This window comes from Musa acuminata, chromosome BXJ1-8, assembly GCF_036884655.1.
Source record: "Musa acuminata AAA Group cultivar baxijiao chromosome BXJ1-8, Cavendish_Baxijiao_AAA, whole genome shotgun sequence".
In the NCBI taxonomy this organism is placed as follows: domain Eukaryota; kingdom Viridiplantae; phylum Streptophyta; class Magnoliopsida; order Zingiberales; family Musaceae; genus Musa; species Musa acuminata.
In genome coordinates, this window is record NC_088334.1 from 40800143 (window position 1) to 40819846 (window position 19704).

Below are 19704 nucleotides of genomic sequence, written 5' to 3' on the forward strand. Positions count from 1 at the left end.
TATTTAATTTTGAATTTATTTTATATCTTAATAATTATTGGATAATTAGAAAAAAAAATTAGATTATCTGATCATGTTTAATTGAGTAAGATATATTAGAGATCTGATTAGATTCTGATTATAGTTATCAATCAATAAAAAAAATTAATTATAGTAGGATTCATTAAGAGATGATTTTTTATTGAAAGAGACTCTCCTAATTATTTATCCTAGATCCTCTACTCTTATAAATAAATAAAACCTCTTAAAGACTATATACGATATGAGATATATTCTTAAAAATTCATTCTTAGTCCATATTATATCAGTTATAATGATCTCGCGAGTGAAGGATACGGAAGAGATAAGAAGATAACTCTAATTCTAAAATATTTTAAATGACATCCTAAGATACATAATTATGATAGTGATATATTGTTATTTAATTTCGATTATAGTATTAAATATAATTTATATAATAATATAAAATATAAAGGCCTAAGTATGCTTGCAATACAGATAAAAATAGATGGAGAAGGAATGATATTTTGTGTTTAAATTGGAGTTCTAATTTACAAAACCAAACTAATTTGAGATTAATAATGCTAGTTTTTAATTATGGTCACGTTGAACGTTCGAAGTTGTTGTAGAAAACTTTTGATCCAAGAATGAAAAAGAAAAAAAAAATGTCAGGACATAGCAAAGTTGATCAAAATTGTAAAGAAAAATATAAAAACAATAGAACCCCCAAAACAAAAAAAAAGAAGGAAAGACCGTAGTCATAGATTAGGTCGAAACCAGTTGAGCTCGCAGCTTGAACTATACATGATTAGCCCAGCCCATAGCCTTGATTGAGCCTGTAGCTATTTGCACCCACGGAACGGGTTGAATTGAGCCAGACCACATCCGACCCATTCGCACCAAAAAGTCAGTCAAAGCCATGTTTCCGGAGGCTACAGGAGACCACCCCAACTTTAACTGTCAACTACGATCTAAAAGAACTTGCATGCCATGTCAACGAATATGATATATGATGATAGTATATTAGGGGTATTCAAATCAAAAGAAAAAATAATGCTCAATTTAGTTTGATTTGAAATCTTTTTTATTTGGATGGATTCGATTTTAAATGTTATTAATAGTTTGAGGATGCCTTTTTTTGTTTGATTAATCAAACCAAATCAAATTGATTTTAATTTGAAAGATATAAATTCAACTGAGTTTTTGATACTAAATTGGTTCAAATCGATTAATTAAATCAAATTTGATTCAATTGAATTAAATTAATTTATTTAAAAATTAATTATGATTTTGTATATGATAAATAGTGACATCGGACTCTGAAATACACTATTTAATATATATATATATATATATATTATTTTAATGATCTTTTAGATTAGGAGCACAACTGATTGACTGTGGAAGTTATATAATTATTTTTAAATTTATTTGTAAAATAGTGAGAATTATCTGCATATGATTGATTCATGGCAATGCCACTCGAACATAAACATTGCGTTGGATCTATTTTTCCTATAATATGTGAGAAAAATATTTCGATGTAATTATTATTTAAAAATGTTATATTTGTGTTTCTATTGGTGACGCTACGATTTTAGTAACGACTAGTATCGGCGTGCGTAACACGTGCAGAGGCGGGTCCACACCCCACGAAGCGCCTAGAAAATAGCCGTTGGTCCGACCGATCAACTGTTTCAAAAAATTCGACCGTTGACACCTCGAATCGTTTATTTCATTCATCTCCCTTCCAAGGAAATATTACTCCTCGATCAAGAAGGAGAGAGAGAGAGAGGGAGTGAGAGGCGGGGAGAGAGAGGGAGTGAGAGAGAGAGAGAGAGAGAGAGCCTCAAGAAAGAGAAACGCCGTGCCCTTCCATCGCGAAGATCAACGAATCTTTTGCAGGATTAGGAACTAAACAACCCCATTTTCCGTTGCCATCTATCGCTTCTCGTGGTTCCCCTCTTATCGATTTCGCAGCAAGAGACGAGGAGAAGGGGATCGAATCTGATGGCGAACGGTGGAGTCGATGTCCTACAGATCGACGAGGCGTACGAGTTCCGCGCGCCTCGGTTCTTCGATTTCGTCAACGAAGAGACTGAGGAGGACATCAAAAGGGCCGAGCTTTGGTTTGAGACCTCGCGCAGCTACGCCCCGTCTCGTACGCCTCTCTTTCTACCTTATTTTGCATTTGGTTCTTCCAATTGATGTTCCTGATTGTTGGTAGAGGAGTTGTATTTGAACTCGTTGCTTTCTTGATGTCGATGATGGTGGGTTTAGGGTTTTGTTTGCTGTTATTTCGTATAGATCGTGGGGAATCAGGGCTTTTTTTTAGGTTCTTGTACCTTGAACTGGAATTTGATACTAAGATTGTGTTTGTGTTCGATCAAGAAAGTGTTTTACTTCTGTGTCGGGCAATGAGTTTCTTGATTCTAATATCAAAGTTCCAGATTTCTCCCCTCTGGATACCGTCGGTTCTTTAGATTTTTCCTTCTTTCCTTGAGAGAGTTTCTTTTTTCTTTGAGTGGGAAAATAGGGCTCAATTATGTTTCTTTTTGTTGCTTTAGCTTTCATGCCCAGAATCAGAGAGGGTAGATCTGTTCAAATTGACAGTCTCTGTGACTTTGGAAACGTTGATCAACAACAAAAGGTGATTTTTACTGTTACCAAACTTCTTTTTTTTTTTATTGTGCTAGTCGAGTAGAAACGGAAGCTTTTAGCTAAGTTGTGTCTATTCTTTTCACTCTTTCAATATCAGGTGGAAGTATCAACCAAAGTTACCCAAACTGATGCATTGAATGAAGCAGAGAACACCACAAGGTGGAAAATCTATCTATTGACTCCTTAATATATGCTAACTTGCTGAGACCTGACCTGAATTTATCGAGCAAATGCCTCTTTTTTCTCTGTTGGAGGGATACATGCTATATTGCCGAGAACTGACCTGAAACATTGTTTCTTGTTCGTGCATTCAGAAATTATCAGCAGGAGCTTGAAACTAAGCCTTTGGTTAAACCTGAACAAAGCCAAGAAGCAGAGGATAGGAAAAATTCTTTCGAGTTTGTAAGTTAAAAGATGCTGGTCTGGGAACACAATACTCTATTGATATATATACCCGGTCCTCAAGTTCTAAAATGTTTTTACCTGTGTGTATGTCTAGGTGTCCGAAGTTAAGCCTCAGACTAACATTCTTCCACAACACAAGACGAGGTTTTTATTTCAGAGCCTTTTCCATTCTGCTTTCTTACTAGAAACATAACCCAACTCGCTTATTGCTCAAACATTCTTTTGACGACAGTTTTCCATGTAGCATTTCTTCCTTAGCATCGAGCAAGGAAGAAGCTCCTTGTTTGGAGTTCCATATTGCTCCAGGTGGTGCTCCAGTGGCTGCGGGTATATACTACTGATTCATGGACAAATTTCCATTGCCGTAGTTTGGTTAAATTATTCCTTTTATTGATTTTGTTTGTATTACTTGAATGTATTGATAGCATCAACAGCTTGTACTGCCAAAGCACAGAAGAGTTGCACAAAATTGGTAGCACCTAGTACCGTGAACAACCATGTGACTGTTGAAGCTTGCACCCCTAGAGCGCAGAGAGTTCCAGAAAAAGGAGTAGCACCGAGCAGTTCAAAGCATTTAACAACTAGAAAAAATGCAAGTATGATGCGACAGCCTTCTGCTTTAAAGCCAAAAACCAAGTCACCTATCCAATCTTCAAAAAGCACCAAAGGAAAGAATATAATCAAGTACGTTTTGTGTCTGCAACAATATCATCTAGCAGTTATTTACTTAATGGATCACCTAGATTGGCATATTTGTCTGTGATAGACGTCCTGGTAGCCTTGCTACAAAGAGTTCCATGGCTGCTGAAATTGCACAAGAGAATCAAGCAGTAAAACGACAAAAGCTGGATGATGGAAGATCCAGACAGGTTTATTAAGCTTTGCAATTTTTTTCTTCAGAAGTACAGAAATTTTAGTTCAAATAGATGTTGATACAAATCCACTTTGACATGACCATTTTCAGATACACAATATCAAAAATAGAGTTCTACTCCACAAGCCGAGATTAGGTTTAACTGGTGGCACTGGTATGTCTACTTCTGCTGCTAAAGGTTGTCTGGAAGAGAAATCATCGCGAAAGGTATAAATTCTTTTTGAACTACTGATAATTTGCAAGACTGTTAGAATACTCTCTGATATAGTAGCCATATTTTATGTTTCTTTAACACAAAATAACTTGTGTTTTGTGTTGTGAAACAGGAAATATCACCCTTCATATCTGCTGCAGAGATGATTAATAAATTCCATTCAAGGACTAGAGACTTGGATCTCTCTCAGAATAGATCACTTTCAAATGTTAGTTAGAATCTAAGACTTTTCTCTCACTCCACAGTGTGATTTATCTATCTTTTTTCTTGATGTGTAAATGAACTCTGTAAGTGTAGGCTCAGTCAAGTAGCTTATGCTAATTTCTTTTAAGTCGGCTCTGATTCTTATCAGCGAATTAGCAATCTGGTCACATTTTATAGAACAGCCTGATTTCATACTCAGAACTGAATGCATAGTGCTTTTCTGATCACCTTGATCTTAGGTGTTTTTCTTGAGATTTGTTTTGAATCAGCTTGATCTTAGGTGGCCCTCTTGAGCTTCATTCTTAATCAGCTTGAAATTTGGTGATTCCCTGATCTTCATTTTCTCTGTTATTTATTCTAAAACATTAAGAGCATTCCAAAGGAAGAATTTTGAGTAGATCCAAGAACTTGTATACTTTGCATACTTCGTTATGTTGCAGATATATTACTTTTTGGTAGTAGGTACGAGCATTAGTGGGAATTACTTGTGTTGTTTGTGCATAATATGCCTATTAATAACAACTATTACTTCGATGTTTAGCTGCATCTTTATGTTTTGTCTATTATCTTTTACAAGACTAGTGTTGACATCAAACTCAACTGCAGAAGACAAAGACAAGACTAGCTTAAAGACATGTAGCTAGCTTCAAACCAGAGAAGTTGCACATTGGTCACACTGAAATGGATCACTTAGACATGCTTTCCCTTGCAAGTAAAGAGTTGACTTAGTTGATTGCTTTCTAGTGCTCAACTTATATTGCTCACTTAAGATTTATTGCAATCATATTAGTCAAATGAGATCACCAGCACGGCCTTACATATTTTATTATCTTGGTATTGGAGTGTGCCTGGTTATTCTCATTGCAAGATATTCACAAATGTCTAGATCTTAAAGATATATAGCTCTCAATATATAATTTTTTACCTGTGATGTGTAATAAGTTTTTGCTCTTTGCTTCCGATTTTTGACAATCTCTAGAAGGCCTTCATTTTCTCATATGATATTTTATTCAGGATGATACAGCTTCAGTAATACAAAGGAGGCCTAAACTTACCTTGACGAGGCCAAAAAATCCTGAATTTGAAACAGCCCACCGAGTTCGTGCAGTCCGGATTAAGAGCTCTGCTGAGCTAGAAGAAGAGATGCTGGCAAAGATCCCCAAGTTCAAAGCTCGTCCGTTAAATAAGAAGGTTTCCTGTTTCTCTCAAGAACCTTTGTTTCCGTCAGACTTGAGGTCTATATTTATGTCAATATTTTTTTAATTTTGCAGATTTTTGAAGCACCTTCATTTCCTGCATTGCCCAAAAGTGTTCCACAACCACCTATTTTCCAGGTTGGATTTGCTTGATTTTCCATCAGCTATGAAGAAGTTGGCAGTTGTGACTTACCTATTTTATTAATTTGCAAAGGAATTCCATCTTAAGACAATGGACAGAGCAAATCAACATACTGAAACATCGTCAGTAGTCTCCTCTATAGATGGTTCCGTTCAGGTACCTCTCCTTGTTTCGTCTTTGCTAATTGTTGAGGATGTCATTCATATAATATTGCTTCTAATAAATTGATCACACAATCTAACAGAATCAGAACAAACCTTTCCGACTTACTGAACCGAGGCCTCCTCATCTTGAAACGTCACTCCGAGCTCGACCACCAATGTATAATCTCAGTTATATGTCATAGAGAACGTTGCATCATGCACTATTATGTTGCTTCACTGCTACTGATAGACCTGTCTTTTACAGGATCAAGAGTACTCAGGAATTAGAGTTGGAGGATCTTGAAAAGATACCGAAGTTCAAGGCTAGGCCACTCAATAAGAAGGTCTCTTTAATCAAACAAACCATGCAATATTTTTCTCACTCATTTATAGATTGATGCATTTACCAAATTCTGTCTGATATATCCAGATTCTTGAGAGCAAAGGGGAAATAGGCTTGTTTTGTAATCCAAAGCCCCAGATTACTATTACTGAGGAATTTCACTTTGCAACAAATGAGAGGTTGGGTCCTCCTGCAGCAGTAGTGCAACTTTTCGATAAGGCAGGCATCAGATTGCTTTTTTGTTTTACATCAAGCAGAAGTATGAGAAATTTACTGATAATTGCATTTCAAAATTTTCAGCTTTCACTGCATTCTGAAACTTCTAATCATGAGAGGAAAGAAGTTCCTAGAGTCACAATTCCAACTCCTTTCCATCTTCATACAGAGGTGTGTGGACTATGTTCTTTGCAAATGCTGGTTTTCCATTTTTCAGGTATAATCTAAGACTCTCCTGATCTCCCCTTGTTTTAGGAGCGAGGGTTTGAGAAAGAAAGGCAACTTGCAGAACAGATTTTACAGAAAGAGTTGGAAGAGGAAAGGGCTAGAATTCCAAAGGCAAACCCTTACCCGTATACTACTGATTATCCGGTGGTAAGAAGCACTATCTATTTATTACCAATGACAACACAATTACAACGATACCTTGCTCTCATTGCATTTTCGCAATTTTCGCGTGCTTGCAGATACCTCCCAAACCTGAGCCTAAGCATTGTACAAAGCCAGAAGCCTTTCAGTTAGAAAGCCTTGTAAGACACGAAGAGGAGATGCAGAGAAAGTTAGAAGAGAAAGAGAGGATGGAAAAAGAGGAGGCACAACGAAGAATTTTTAGAGCACAGCCCATTTTAAACGAGTAAGTTCCAGTACTTTTATAATTCACAATTTCAGTGTGTTAGTTGAAGACAAACTGAAAGTATTTTGCGACATTATGGCAGTGACCCTCTACCACTTCCACAAAGGGAGAGAAAGCCTCTCACTGAAATCAAGGAGTTTGTATTGCATTTGGATCATAGAGCTGTCGAAAGAACAGAATTTGATCAAAAGGTTACTCTTCACTGTTAATTCATTCTTCATGCATCTCTTTGTCATATCTGGTAATTAAGCTGTGCCAGCTTTGTTGATTTCACAGTTGACTACCGTTTTTCTGAATTCTTATTGTCAAATCTGGCCTCGTTGATTCCACAGTTGACTACCTTTTTTCTGAATTCTTATTGTCAAATCTGTTTTGTACCCTTCCATCCTTCTCAGTCTTAAATAAATACTTGTTTGCTGCTCCTGATCAGCTGTGTGTGTAGTAGTACATCATTTGTTTTCTTCACAAGACTGTACATCATTTAATTTCTTTACAACTCCTTACATCATTTGTTTTCTAACTTTCTACTGTGAAAAGTTAGAGAATATTGAAGAGCTCAAAGTCCCCTTGCTAGAATTATGTCTGCCTGCATTTAACTGTTTCTGCTCCGACACATTCTGCTTGCACATGTTTATTATGTCTCACTGTTGAGAGAGAGGAGTGAGGAGTAGTATGAAATAACCCCTCCGGAAGCAACATCATAAAGGTGTGATCTTGAGTTTGTCGATACCATGTGCAGATTAAGGAGAAAGAATTGACATACAAGAGATTAAGAGAAGAGCAGGAATTTGCACAGATGGTAACCACTGAAAATTTGCAATTTAGATTTGTTTACCTTCGGTCGGTTCATGATTATGAATTTATTCTTGTCTCCAGATGGAAGAAGAGAAGGCAGTGAAGCAGATGAGGAGAACAATGGTGCCTCACGCAAAGCCCCTTCCAAAATTTAGCAATCCATTTGTCCCTCAGAAGTATGAAAACTGATACTAGAATCAATAGAAGCCTCTGCTTCCTTGTTTCTTTATTTCTGACTAGATTGCGATAATATGTTTACAGATCTACGAAGGAAGCTACAAAGCCAAAGTCACCAGACTTGCGTGTGAATCAAAGAGTCGAGCTGCGGCAGGCATTTCACATGAGATGATTTGCTTCTGCAGTCGTTCAAGACTGTTTGAACCAGTCTGTCTGCACAATATGTAACATCTTTCTGCTGAAAGGAAGAGGAACAACTCAGGAACCGAGTGTGTGTACTCCGTAGCCAGTCGTATATTCTACACAATCAAATTCTTTTGATGCAATTGTCAGCTAGCTGGCTTCGATTCATTGTGAGTCAGGAGTCCCCGAAGCGTATCTTGATTAAATTGATAGCTTAAACAAATGCTGCAGGAAGTCAACCATCAAACAAATGCTCAACTATTTGGGCCTCCATTTGTTGTGTATTTCTCTCTCTAAATTTTGATTTATTCCAAACTTGCAGACATTGGTCATTAGATTAGATCATAGTGGTTTGTTTTTATGTTGATGTATGGAGGAGGGTCTTAATATTTAGATGTTGCACAAATGCTAGTTCGAATTGTCACGGGGATGATTCTGGAAAAGCTCCTCAATAATTCGCCTACAACTACTTCCTGAGGTAAAGACCTCGGCGGTTGGAGACGTGTATATGACTTCACATAAAAGCCAGGGAGAGTCTCTTTCGACGCACGTGTTTTTGGTCGGTGATCTTTCCACGGCGGTGTCATCAGGATGACAGACGACTCGGAAGCCATATCTCGCGGCATCACCACCGTTCATTAAACAACTGGGTTTGATCCTGGTCAACAAAGGCTGCGAGAGAAGCGCGCGCATCCACCGTGGCCATCATCAGATCAGGATCGAGACAAGCCTCCCTTCACCGGATCATCTTGGGACCCCTTGTGACCTGTTGTAGAGACAAATGCTTTCGCGTTCAGAGTACGTTCTGTGGCTCAGCTGTTCGAGGCCAAGCATGGTTCAGGGTGGCCGAGTCATGGGTTGTTGTTCGCTTATTAATTGTTGGCAGCTGTGGGCTCCACGAGGCCAAATGGACACTCGTCCCGTCCCGCATTCTCTTAGAGGATGACAAAGCCCCGGACCCTGTCGTGGATAAGACAGGAGAAGCTCGAGGAGGAGTACCGAGGGAAACGGAAGGGGCGGAGGGTTTCGCCATGAGGCCACCGACCGACTGCACAACGACAACGAACGCCCCCAAGTTGGATTTCTCCGTTCATAAGATCCCGTGTCGAAGGAAGAAAGAGTGCTTCTTTCCTTTTTGATCTATTAATCCTCACAGCACGTCTTTTTTCCTTCACTCTCCCTTTTCCTCTTCTCTAGCCAAAAAGATATCGTTAGGTTTCGAGCGCCGGTTGATCGCGAGCGGAGCAGATCTGAAGAATGACGGGGAAGGAGATCCTGCACAAGTTGAAAGTGCGTCATCACAACCTGCCTCAAATCTTGTGTTTCCATGTCTTTCAATTTTCGTTTCGCTTCTAGTATCCGTTGCCTTACCCGTACGGATCTTGATCTTGATGCTTGGTTTGTGACATCATTTCTGCTCTGATCTTGTTCGTCGCTTCTTTCTTTCTTTCTTTCGATGAGTATAAATTTTGTTGAGGTTGATGCGGAATTCCACGATGCTACTCGAAAATTCGGCGGCACGGAACAAAGCAGCGATGGAAAATTTAAGCCTTTTGAGCATCATTTGAATCTTTGTTGAGCTTGATATGTAGACTTCATACACTAGTTTTCTTATCTTTCTCTATAATCAAATCTATCATGCGGTTTCCAAGTGCGATTTACGTGGGATCATGTTATCCTCGCAGGCAAAAGCGGGGTTTGCTTCATCGTCAGAGACTGGAAAGGGCAGGTGCAAGATCTCTGGCAGGAATATCCGACATGGCTATCACTTGGTGAAGGGAAAATCCAGCCATCCAATGGAGGACTATCTGGTGGCGGAATTTAAGAAAGTTGACGACCATGAATTGGGATTGTTTGCGATTTTTGATGGCCACTTGGGCCATGATGTTGCTGATTATCTGCGATCTCATCTATTCGAGAACATATTGAAAGAGGTAACCAAATTGCATTTTCAACATTTGCTTTAGCGACGTTCTGTAAGATTGTTACTCATACCATCAAACATTCATGATGCAAATACTAATTACATGCTTGAATATGTAAACTTTGCTAACCTTCATATTCCTGCAGCCTGAAATTTGGAGTGATATAGAAAGTGCAATCAGGAAAGCATATGATCGCACTGATCAGAAAATACTGGAAAAAGCAGCTGAGTTGGGAAGAGGAGGTTCTACTGCAGTTACAGCTATTTTAATAGATGGAGTAAAGCTGGTGGTAGCTAATATTGGAGATTCACGAGCTGTAATTTCAAAGAATGGTGTAGCCAGACAACTTTCTGTCGATCATGAACCAAGCACCGAGCAGCGTTTGATTGAAGAAAAGGGTGGATTTGTGTCAAACATTCCAGGTACCTTATAAATTATTTATTTTTGTTACTTCAAGTTGTTGAGGCTCCCTTCCCAATTTATTTAACCTATGAACAAAAATGGCAACAAGTTGGAACTGAATGGAAAGTGGTTGATGTGCTGTATATACCATATATGTAGTACCTGGAGAACAGAGAAGAGTTATAATATCAAACTTGATGGATCGCCATAAAAATTTCACAACATCGTGTCAAATTTATGGTAATGATTTAAACGAATTTAATACAACGCATGGCTAAATGACAAAATTTTAAGGTAATTACTAGCTTGGTAAGATAATAAAAGGGGCAGACTGTTTGCATGATTGGGAATCGCTAGAATTACATAGGTTTAGAACAAACTCAACTGCAATCCATGTCTTGGTAAGTTTTGGCTGAAAATATGGTTTGATTGCTCAAGTTTTCTTTTTTCTTTTTTTTTGTTTATCTTACTTATTTAAGGAACTGAATGGTTTTAGTGAATTTTGGGTGACGTGTAAAATACTGCTCTTTGGTCGATGCACTACTCTCAAATTGTGTAGAGGGGACCATCGACTCCCCGGTGTCATCGCCATCCACGGTCGAGGCACTACTATCCACGTCGCTATTATGTCTTTGGACTGAGCGGGTTGTTGAATGCGATTGAGAAGGTGGCTCATTGCTCGACTCGATTATTTCTAATCGTGTAGCTGATGCTCCAGTCTTCCCTTTGCCTTTGCCTTTGCCTTTGCCTTTGCGTGTTAGGCGGATGATTGTAACGGTTGGGTATCTCTAGTTCCTCGAGCAGTCTGACTCAATGGTATCTGACTTCTTACAACACACTCTGATTGAGGGGGATCTTCCTCCTATTGGGGATGTGTTTTCTTTTCTTTTCTTTTATTGCCTCGGCGATAAAACACGAAGGACGTGGAGGATCTCTTGCCTCATCAAGTAAAGGATCCTCTTGGATGAGAGAGAGATACGAGTGAGAAAGAGTTTGAAAGAGTTAAAGAGATTGTGAGAGAAATGGATTGAAAGACAGGGGAGGAAAGGATTTGAAAAATCCTTTCCTATGGTTCAGACGGTCAAATTGATTGTTTGAAATAGGGCAATCTCACCCCTTGATTGGTAATGGTTGAATTTCGATCGTTATCGATTGGTACAGACCTTGTATCGCCTGATACAGGATCATATAATGGGTACCACCCAGTATAAGGTGGTCCGCTTATTGATACCCTATTGGACCGATACATACCACCCATATCGAGCGGTACAGCTCGGTACGACGAACCCTGCTTTAGATAAGGTGCCAATTGACTAATTTATTTCTTCATGGATCTTGTTGAGTCTTTGTCCAACAAAGTGAAACAAAATTATTATAAGCATAATGTACAATTGCCTAGAAGTGTGAGTTATTGTGATAATCTTGAGCAATAAATTGATGGTTTTCTTGTCTACTGGCTCTGGCTCTTCCAAGTGTCTTTCTGCTCTCGTCTTTTGATTATCCTTCCTTCATACCTGTCATATTTCTTCTGTTTTCTTGTACCTCCTCTTTATTATTAGAATGTGATGTTCTTTAGTTTTCCACTAAATCAGCTCTATCCATTTTTCCTGTCTTCTCCATTGTATTTTATCCTGAAATTTTCTTGTTATGCTCTAATCTCTAGAGAACATTATACCTTTATGATGAATTTCATAATTAATGTGGACCATTTGCATCTTGCAAACAGAGAGATAGCTACTTTTAAAACTAGTCTTTATGACTTGAACTTTAACACAAACTATTTTAACAAATTCAAAATTGTAATTCTTGTTTCCAATCAGGTAAGAAAAGTTTCCAGTGAACCAAGATTGCTGATTAATTTAACAAGCCATGGTAGAGATTTCAAGGAATATCAGCAAAGTATTCTTTACAAGACTTTATTGAACGAGAAAAACCTCAAGTACTTTGCTTGTGATAATAGATAAGAGAAGGAACCTAATGTCTCACTTGATTCCTCATTGTTAATGTATATGTTGAAAAGAAATTATTGCAAACTCACCAATCGTCCAGAGTTCTACTGGAAAATTATGAGCATCACCAAGTGAGAAATCAAGGGTATAACTAATCTTGAGCTTGTGTTATAAAGACAAATGATAACAAGAAAGTCCTAAACTGGGGAGAAATATGAAGTGCAATTCTAATAATACCAAGGGAAGAATTAAGGTGTACAGTAAACATACATGGTCAAGAAACCTTTTGAAGAAGTAAAAGTTATAGATATGTTTGATATCTTATTCATCAGAACAGAAGAGAGATATTTATGAAGATATTGTTCAAGATTTAAAAAGAGATAATTAATGTGCAAAGAGGCGGTTCTAGGAGTGTTTTGTGATCATTGCAAGTAAAAAGATCTTAAGGACATTGTAAGTTCGGCTATATTTTATGGATAAAAATGCTGTACTGATAGGAAGCAACACAAAGTAGTTAGTATCTGTCACTAAGATGATAATGTTAAAATGAGTATGTGGGAAACTAGAAAAAAAAATATATAAGATTTTTTCTAGTGAGTACAAAATTTCGAGGTGAGCAAAAAATATTTAAGGTGATATGTTTAAGATGAAATGCACTTGTCCACCTATAGATGCACTTGGTTAGATGATATGGATCAATCAAAACTAGTGATGTGAGGATAGTAGAGGAAGAAAGACAATTTTAGAAACAGTAATATAGAGATTTGGTGACTCTTAATTTGACTAGTGCGGTATATTCCTTTGGACAGAGCTTAGTAGAGTGGAAAATTCATGTAGCTTATCTTAAATAGTTGGGACGTGACGTCTTCTGAACAAAGCAGTTTGTGATAAACGACTTGGCTATGGGTAAAAGTTGTGCAGTTGGTGTATGTGAATATTTTTGAAGGTGTGTGACACAGATGGTAAACAACCAAATAGCAAATCTAGTCGATTTTCTAAAAGTTATATTGGCTCATGAGAAGTGTGATTTATTTTATTTAAACATGTGGATAAAATTGATATGGATATATGATACTTGTCATTCTCTAGAGGTTGATATAATACACTTGTCATTATGTATAGTTTATGTAATAAAGTAGCATAGGTAACATGATGCCATAATCTATGTAGATCTTTTACATAATTATGAATCTTTCCATTTTAGCAGTTGCATTACTCTTCACAAAATTATATATAACATAACCTCCAAGATTCCCCAATCTCATATCCTCATGACCTATTATCTACTCTAAATAAAACCAAATCTCAAGTGGGGCATCATAGCACCATGGATTGCTAAAGCAATGGGACCATTGGACTACCAAGATGCTAATCAGGAGTTTCGTGTCAAGCAGAAAATATATTTAACATCCTTGGTATTGTGATTTGGCTCGCATCGGTCAACATGGACCATGTCATAGTCTGCTGACTGATATTTACCGGTTTGACCTAGATAAAACTGTCAACCATTGGTTAGATGAACAGGGTAACAACAATAATTCATCTGAAATATCAATAAAAATTATTTAACTCTATTGTGGTACTCCAAGATAGGTGGCGGCCTTTTTTGACAATCGTAATTTGTAGTTAATAACTATGACGACTATTTCTTTGTTTTCCTATCTTATTTGTGTGCCGTCAAGATTTGTGTGGTCCACCTTAAACTGGAATGCCATTGCGACTACAGATACGATTGGCCTTGGGTTGGTTGTCTATCGATCACATTGTAAAAATCCTTGCACGTAGGCAAAATTGCTTGCTATTCAGGTTACATTTTGAAGCAACTGATGCTTGGGATGTGTCAGCAGACAAGATAAATAATTCTGTTGCTACCTATATATGTGATTTGCAATTCTGGAATTTGAGAGTTTACTGTTGAGCATGAGCCTTAAAAACTGATTAGCAATATCTTGTTTCAGGAGATGTACCACGTGTGGATGGGCAGCTGGCTGTGACAAGGGCATTCGGAGATTGCAGCTTAAAGGCACACCTCAGTTCTGAACCTGATGTGGCCGATGATGTCATCGATGATGACACAGAGTCACTGATCCTAGCAAGTGATGGATTATGGAAGGTAAACTCTCTATTGAAAAGGGCAAGCATCATCACATGGAACAATTTGATTACAGATTGAAAATTCATTGACTTATTCTTGGTGATGAAATTACAAACCACATGAAATGCATTTTGCCCATTAATCTGGGGGCTTCCTTCCATTGGATGTGTACCTATGTCAGAAGGCGCATTCATGTAGATTCGTGGTAGTCCTTTGCTTTCCTGAGATTAGCATTTTCTCATAAGACTTAAATGTTAAAATTAACTGGGTGAGAAAGACCGAGACCATTTCTCAGCCTTAAGCAGGACTGTGAGGAAAATTTTGGTTGCCATAGCATACATGCAATGACCAACAAATGTAGTATAAAGTAGAATAGAAGTTTACTTGTATTGTTGTGTAGAGAATGTTGCATGCTCCTGCAACCAAGTACATCATATGTCCTTCACAAGAGGAGATTAAAAGAGATCGGACAGCTCTTATTTATTGAAGCATTTCCTTTCTTTTATCTAAGAATATTTTTTCTCTTTACGTTTTTGACCAGGTAATGTCAAACGAAGAGGCAGTGGATCTCATCAAGGATTCGAGAGATCCTCAAGCAGCTGCCAAGCATCTGACAGAGGAGGCTGTTGCAAGGAAGAGCAAAGATGATATTTCTTGCATAGTAGTTAAGTTTACCTAGGTAAGATGTTTAAGTTTACCGTAACTCCTAGCACCAGTTTATATTGGCTACCAAGTGTGGTTTGATATTGTTCGAAATAAGTTAAAAGGGATATACATAATGCAGTGTAGAATACTGTAGATGAACATTCCAAGTGCAGTCTCCATAAAATTGTGTTCGTCTTCCTATCTCCTTTATGAAACTCCCCATTGGTTCGTGCAAGTGTAGAAGCATATTGTAGTTTTACTTTTGTTGCATTGGTTTCAGAGGGTGGGTCATTTTATCTTGTGCAATTATATCCTTTTGATATCCTTATCGGAACCTGATATTGATAAAAAGAAAGAAAAAAAAAAGAATGAAAAATAAAATCCAGATTATTTGATACTGAGATGGATTTCATGGCCTTTTTGTTTCTTCATCAGGTGTGACTAGAATGACAATGTCATGTTAGATTGGAGGAATAAATGAAACCCACGATGGATATACTAGTGAATTGTAACGTTCTTGATGTTTCTAATTTTTCCAATTTTTAATTAAATAAATCGGGTGAATATGGATAATAAATACTCTCACAGTCAGCCCTATCGTTGTTGGGGAGAGACTCTTATGTTAAGAGTTGCTTCCGACGCAAATCCATGGGACTACAGGCAGGTGCTCCATGTAACCTACTCGATCTAACTCTTTCACTCTCACCCTCTTTGTAGATTGCATGGCACAGAGCATCAAGACGAAATCAACGACGGTGACGAAGTCAACTCAGCGTAACATGACGCAGAGGCAAATGTCGGCAAGCCACGGCATCACATGTTACGTCGTCACACGTCAAGCCGAGAAGAGAGAAGGATCATGGATCTGCCAAGCTATATACCAAAAACCACACGAAAGAAATATATGCTGCAATCAAGAATGATAATCTTAAATGAGATCGGATTTAATTGGTTCCGATTGGGAAATCTTTTTTTTTTCTTTTTCATAAATTCTTCTCATTGTATAATCAAAATTATTTGTGAATATAACCTTCTTTTTATTTTTTTTTTCTGAAATAGGATTGTCGCCCTAAAGCATTACCCATGGCGACGATGAGGGGGTAAACAACAGCAGGAATTCCATTTTGCGACACGAAAAAAGTATAGGCGGCACGTGGACGCGACTCGTACGGAGAGTCCCGTACCAGTGCCGACACCCTGCCGCGTTAGCGTCGGTCCATTATAGTCTCCACCGTTTCATCCTAGCCGTTCGTTTCCGTGAGGAGCCATCAAAGCCGTCCGATGCCCTCCGCCCCGCCCCACCTCCCGTGACTGAGTCCATCCAATCGTGTCGCCCCACCCACGCGGGGAGCCCTCCGCCCACAAGGCCGGCGCAGAATCAACGAGGACACGCGTTGGTTCGCAGCCGCTTCGATTTCCGTGCCGAGTGGCCCATCCGTGATCCGAGTTACTCGCGGCGCGATGCCGACAGGCGGTGCGGGCCCCATCGCCACCCGGAGGCGCCGCGAGTCACGCCGTTTACCCCCCCGACTGCCTAAGCCCACTCGAAGAATCCTACGCGCGTCACGCAAGCGGTGAGGCGGCAGACGCCCTCCGCCACGGAAGTGCCTGTTTACTCGACCCGGTGGAACAGCCGTCGCGTCCACGTATCTTGACGCCCGCCCGCCCGCCCGCCAAGTGACGGCGTCATGTCCAAAAAAGCGGAGCCGCCCCCGAAGGGCGTGTCACGACTGCTTCCGGCCACGTACGCGGTGGGTAAACCAAAACTCTTTCGGGCCCCTAGAAGCCGGCTGGGTAAGGACGTTGGGTGGCGCCCACTAGTGTACCACTACAGGGTGGCCGAAAGGGTTCCCGAAGCAAGTGCATGGACGGAGAGGACGATTAAATGCGACCACGCTCGGCACCGAGGGGGGCGAGGCGAGACAGTCAAAGCACTCGTTGACTGAGCCTAATCGTTATTTAATACACTAATCCAAGCCGCTCACCCCCCTCCCACTATATATATAATGCCCTGCGTCGTCTGCAGAGGCACCGCGGAAACCGAAACAGAGGGAGAGGATCGAACAGTCGAAAGAAAGGCGTGAGTTTGGGTTCCTTTTCCATGGCTCCAAGGGGGAAGCTCAGCACCGTCGCCGACGGTGAAGGGAAGGAGATGCGTTTCCGAGGGGTGAGGAAGCGGCCGTGGGGCCGGTACGCCGCCGAGATACGCGACCCCAGCAAGAAGACCCGAGTCTGGCTCGGCACCTTCGACACCGCAGAGGAGGCCGCCAGAGCCTACGACAACGCCGCCCGCGATTTCCGCGGCGCCAAGGCCAAGACCAACTTCGCCTTCTCAGACGCCTGCAGCAGCCCCAGCGCCGTCCCGGCTGCCACTGGCAGCCCCAGTAGTCAGAGCAGCACCGTGGAATCCTCAGGCCGCGAGGTGGCTGCGGCGGCGGTGCCTCCACTCGCTGTTCCGCTCCCACCCTCCCTCGATCTGGGCCTCCTCTACCGCGGCGGAACCGGCGGTCGCTTCCCCTTTCAGTCATACCCAACCGTCGCCCCGTCGGCCCAGCAGTTCTTTTTCCTGGACGCAAAGTCGGCCACGAATAACCGCCAGCTGGCCCTTTGCCCGCCGATGATCGTCGCCTGCTTCCAGCCGCCGCCCGCCGTCGCCGTGCAGAGCGACTCCGACTCCTCCTCCGTCGTAGATCTCCACCCGGACTATCGCTCTCCTCCGCCGCAGGCGAAGACGTTCCCTTTCGCTTTCGACCTCAACCTCCCTCCGCCGGAGGAGATCGTGTGACTCGGAAACCGTCAGACCGTCCCCCAAACTCTTCCACTCCTCTGACATCAACAAAAGAAAAAAAAAAATCCTCTTTATTTCCTTCTTTTTCCGCTTATGCAAGCGATGTTCGAAAAAAGGAAGCAAATTTTGTAAATATTTAGCTTTTCTTCTGTTATTTCGCCTTTTTTCCTTTTGCCTTCCGGGAAGGAACTCATGTAGTCGGCTCCGAGATGAGGTGTACTCTCAGTGCTCTTATCTTTCAGAATATATTATTAATTTTCATCATGATGATAGTGTTTCCTCTCTCACGATTGCTTTAAAATAGGTGCTGGATCGAACCGGTCGACGCGTGGCGATCGATGAGACCTGAGAGAGCGAATCACGAGTGCTATTTGGGCGTGGGTAGAAGCGTGTTGACGGCAGCCGGACTCGCGGTGTAGGGGACAGGGTGGGACACGTGTGCGCGCCTGATGTGTGCCGGTTTAAATCTACGCCACACTTTTAGCTCTCTCTGTCGGGGGCCGGCTGGGCCCCACGGATCCTGTCGTCTGCAGAAACGGTGGGTTTAGAGCGGTTTCGTTGACGGCGAGGGGAAACCGGCCCTTCCTCGGGTTAGAATATTCTTGCGGAAGTTTCGGGCACGTGAATGGTCCGGCGCGGTGGTTGGGGATGTGGGGTGGCGCGGGGAGGGGCGGCAGCTTTTACATGGACCCCCGTCGCGGTCGTGATCGAGTTCTATGCAGAAGCTTGCTCTCTCGTATCACACCGATTGTTTCCCCACCTGCGATTCGTTACCCGCGTCGCTAATCGCACCTCTGGACTGGGGCCCCACATTCTTTTCGCCAATGATGAAGGGGGTAAAATGGAGAGCCTTCGTTCGAGGGCGGTGTGGTTTTCTTGTTTTCGGGGGTGGGGGGGGTGGGTTGTTAAGCATGGCCGCACGGAGGGGTTCGAGTGGTCCGGTCGAGGAGGGCACGTCTCGGACCCAGCGGAGGCAGTGAGGGGGAAGCGTGTGGGAGAGGGTGACGTTAAGGAGGAGGAACGGCGGTCGCGGCGGGTGGCCGGGCACGGCTGTCCTTTAGCGGACAGCATACAAATACCTTGGACGACGTGGCGGGCTTCTATTCGCCAGAAGGATCGTAAATCTCCTCGTTGATCGAAGGGCTCCGCCGATTCCCAGCCAACGATAACATGAAACGTCAGCAGATGGTGTCATTAGTTGCCATCGTCGAGCCGCTCTCGTCGCATGACGCGTCGTGGTTCGGTGGTTGAGCGAAGGGCCCCGCACGTGGACTGTGCCGCTTAGAGCCACGTGCCGCTTGGCTGTCTACCTGCCTGGCGGCCGCCCCGTACTTAAAACGCATCTAATCCCGCCCCTTTAACACGCGCGGAGGGAGCAAGGGGGGCCCGCAAGCGCTCCTTTTGCTTTCGGATATGCTTTCCTCCACCCAAATGTTTACCGGTCCGTCCATTCTGTGTGTTGATATGTTCGAGTGTGTGGGCCCACGCAGGACAACCTGACGGTATGTGAGGTGGGTATCGAAATATTTTTTTCTCTTATTCTTTTGTTGTTGGATTTACCGGCGGCCAGAACAGGAGGGAGAGAGGTGGGGGAAATCTGTGACAGCGATGCAAAAACCACGCAACGTTGCTTTGAAGACGCCATAAATGTTGGCTTCGATGCTTAACGTGTACACGCTTACTGACCAATCTCCACCGGCTGGACCCCCACCC

The 19704-nt window shown here is 41.5% G+C and overlaps 3 protein-coding genes across 4 annotated transcripts; all 3 read left to right on the forward strand.

The window, feature by feature from the left end:
* The first annotated feature begins 1812 nt into the window (after positions 1-1812).
* On the forward strand, positions 1813-8330 carry LOC135587837 (protein TPX2-like). Of its 2 annotated transcripts, none has more exons than XM_065079647.1 (23): positions 1813-2161; positions 2568-2650; positions 2759-2820; positions 2976-3063; positions 3161-3210; positions 3299-3393; positions 3492-3750; positions 3833-3935; positions 4031-4147; positions 4267-4362; positions 5373-5549; positions 5630-5692; positions 5769-5852; positions 5941-6017; positions 6105-6183; positions 6270-6401; positions 6483-6569; positions 6654-6773; positions 6866-7032; positions 7115-7223; positions 7772-7831; positions 7909-8003; positions 8089-8330. In XM_065079647.1, the coding sequence occupies exons 1-23, from the start codon at positions 2011-2013 to the stop codon at positions 8174-8176; spliced, it is 2442 nt and encodes an 813-aa protein (XP_064935719.1). In that variant the 5' UTR covers positions 1813-2010; the 3' UTR covers positions 8177-8330. The 2 variants fall into 2 exon arrangements, with proteins under 2 accessions (XP_064935719.1, XP_064935720.1); XM_065079648.1 differs by having other exon boundaries at positions 3311-3393.
* A 962-nt stretch (positions 8331-9292) lies between these two features.
* LOC135587838 (probable protein phosphatase 2C 62) lies at positions 9293-15438 on the forward strand. The gene is made up of 5 exons (XM_065079649.1): positions 9293-9477; positions 9873-10121; positions 10258-10534; positions 14422-14576; positions 15100-15438. The coding sequence occupies exons 1-5, from the start codon at positions 9445-9447 to the stop codon at positions 15235-15237; spliced, it is 852 nt and encodes a 283-aa protein (XP_064935721.1). The 5' UTR covers positions 9293-9444; the 3' UTR covers positions 15238-15438.
* Positions 15439-17214: 1776 nt separating this feature from the next.
* Positions 17215-18140, forward strand: LOC135587839 (ethylene-responsive transcription factor 4-like). Its single transcript, XM_065079650.1, has one exon. It carries the CDS (start codon positions 17305-17307, stop codon positions 17986-17988), a length of 684 nt encoding a protein of 227 aa, XP_064935722.1. The 5' UTR covers positions 17215-17304; the 3' UTR covers positions 17989-18140.
* Positions 18141-19704: the final 1564 nt, after the last annotated feature.

Bases quoted from the DNA above. Each gene is read 5' to 3' on its own strand.
- LOC135587837 (XM_065079647.1), top strand. From the start codon at position 2,011: ATGGCGAACGGTGGAGTCGATGTCCTACAGATCGACGAGGCGTACGAG. The intron at 3,064-3,160 runs GTAAGTTAAAAG...GTGTATGTCTAG, and splicing joins GGAAAAATTCTTTCGAGTTT to GTGTCCGAAGTTAAGCCTCA. The intron at 6,570-6,653 runs GTGTGTGGACTA...CCCTTGTTTTAG, and splicing joins CTTTCCATCTTCATACAGAG to GAGCGAGGGTTTGAGAAAGA.
- LOC135587838 (XM_065079649.1), top strand. From the start codon at position 9,445: ATGACGGGGAAGGAGATCCTGCACAAGTTGAAA. The intron at 10,122-10,257 runs GTAACCAAATTG...ATATTCCTGCAG, and splicing joins TCGAGAACATATTGAAAGAG to CCTGAAATTTGGAGTGATAT. The intron at 14,577-15,099 runs GTAAACTCTCTA...GTTTTTGACCAG, and splicing joins CAAGTGATGGATTATGGAAG to GTAATGTCAAACGAAGAGGC.
- LOC135587839 (XM_065079650.1), top strand. From the start codon at position 17,305: ATGGCTCCAAGGGGGAAGCTCAGCACCGTCGCCGACGGTGAAGGGAAG.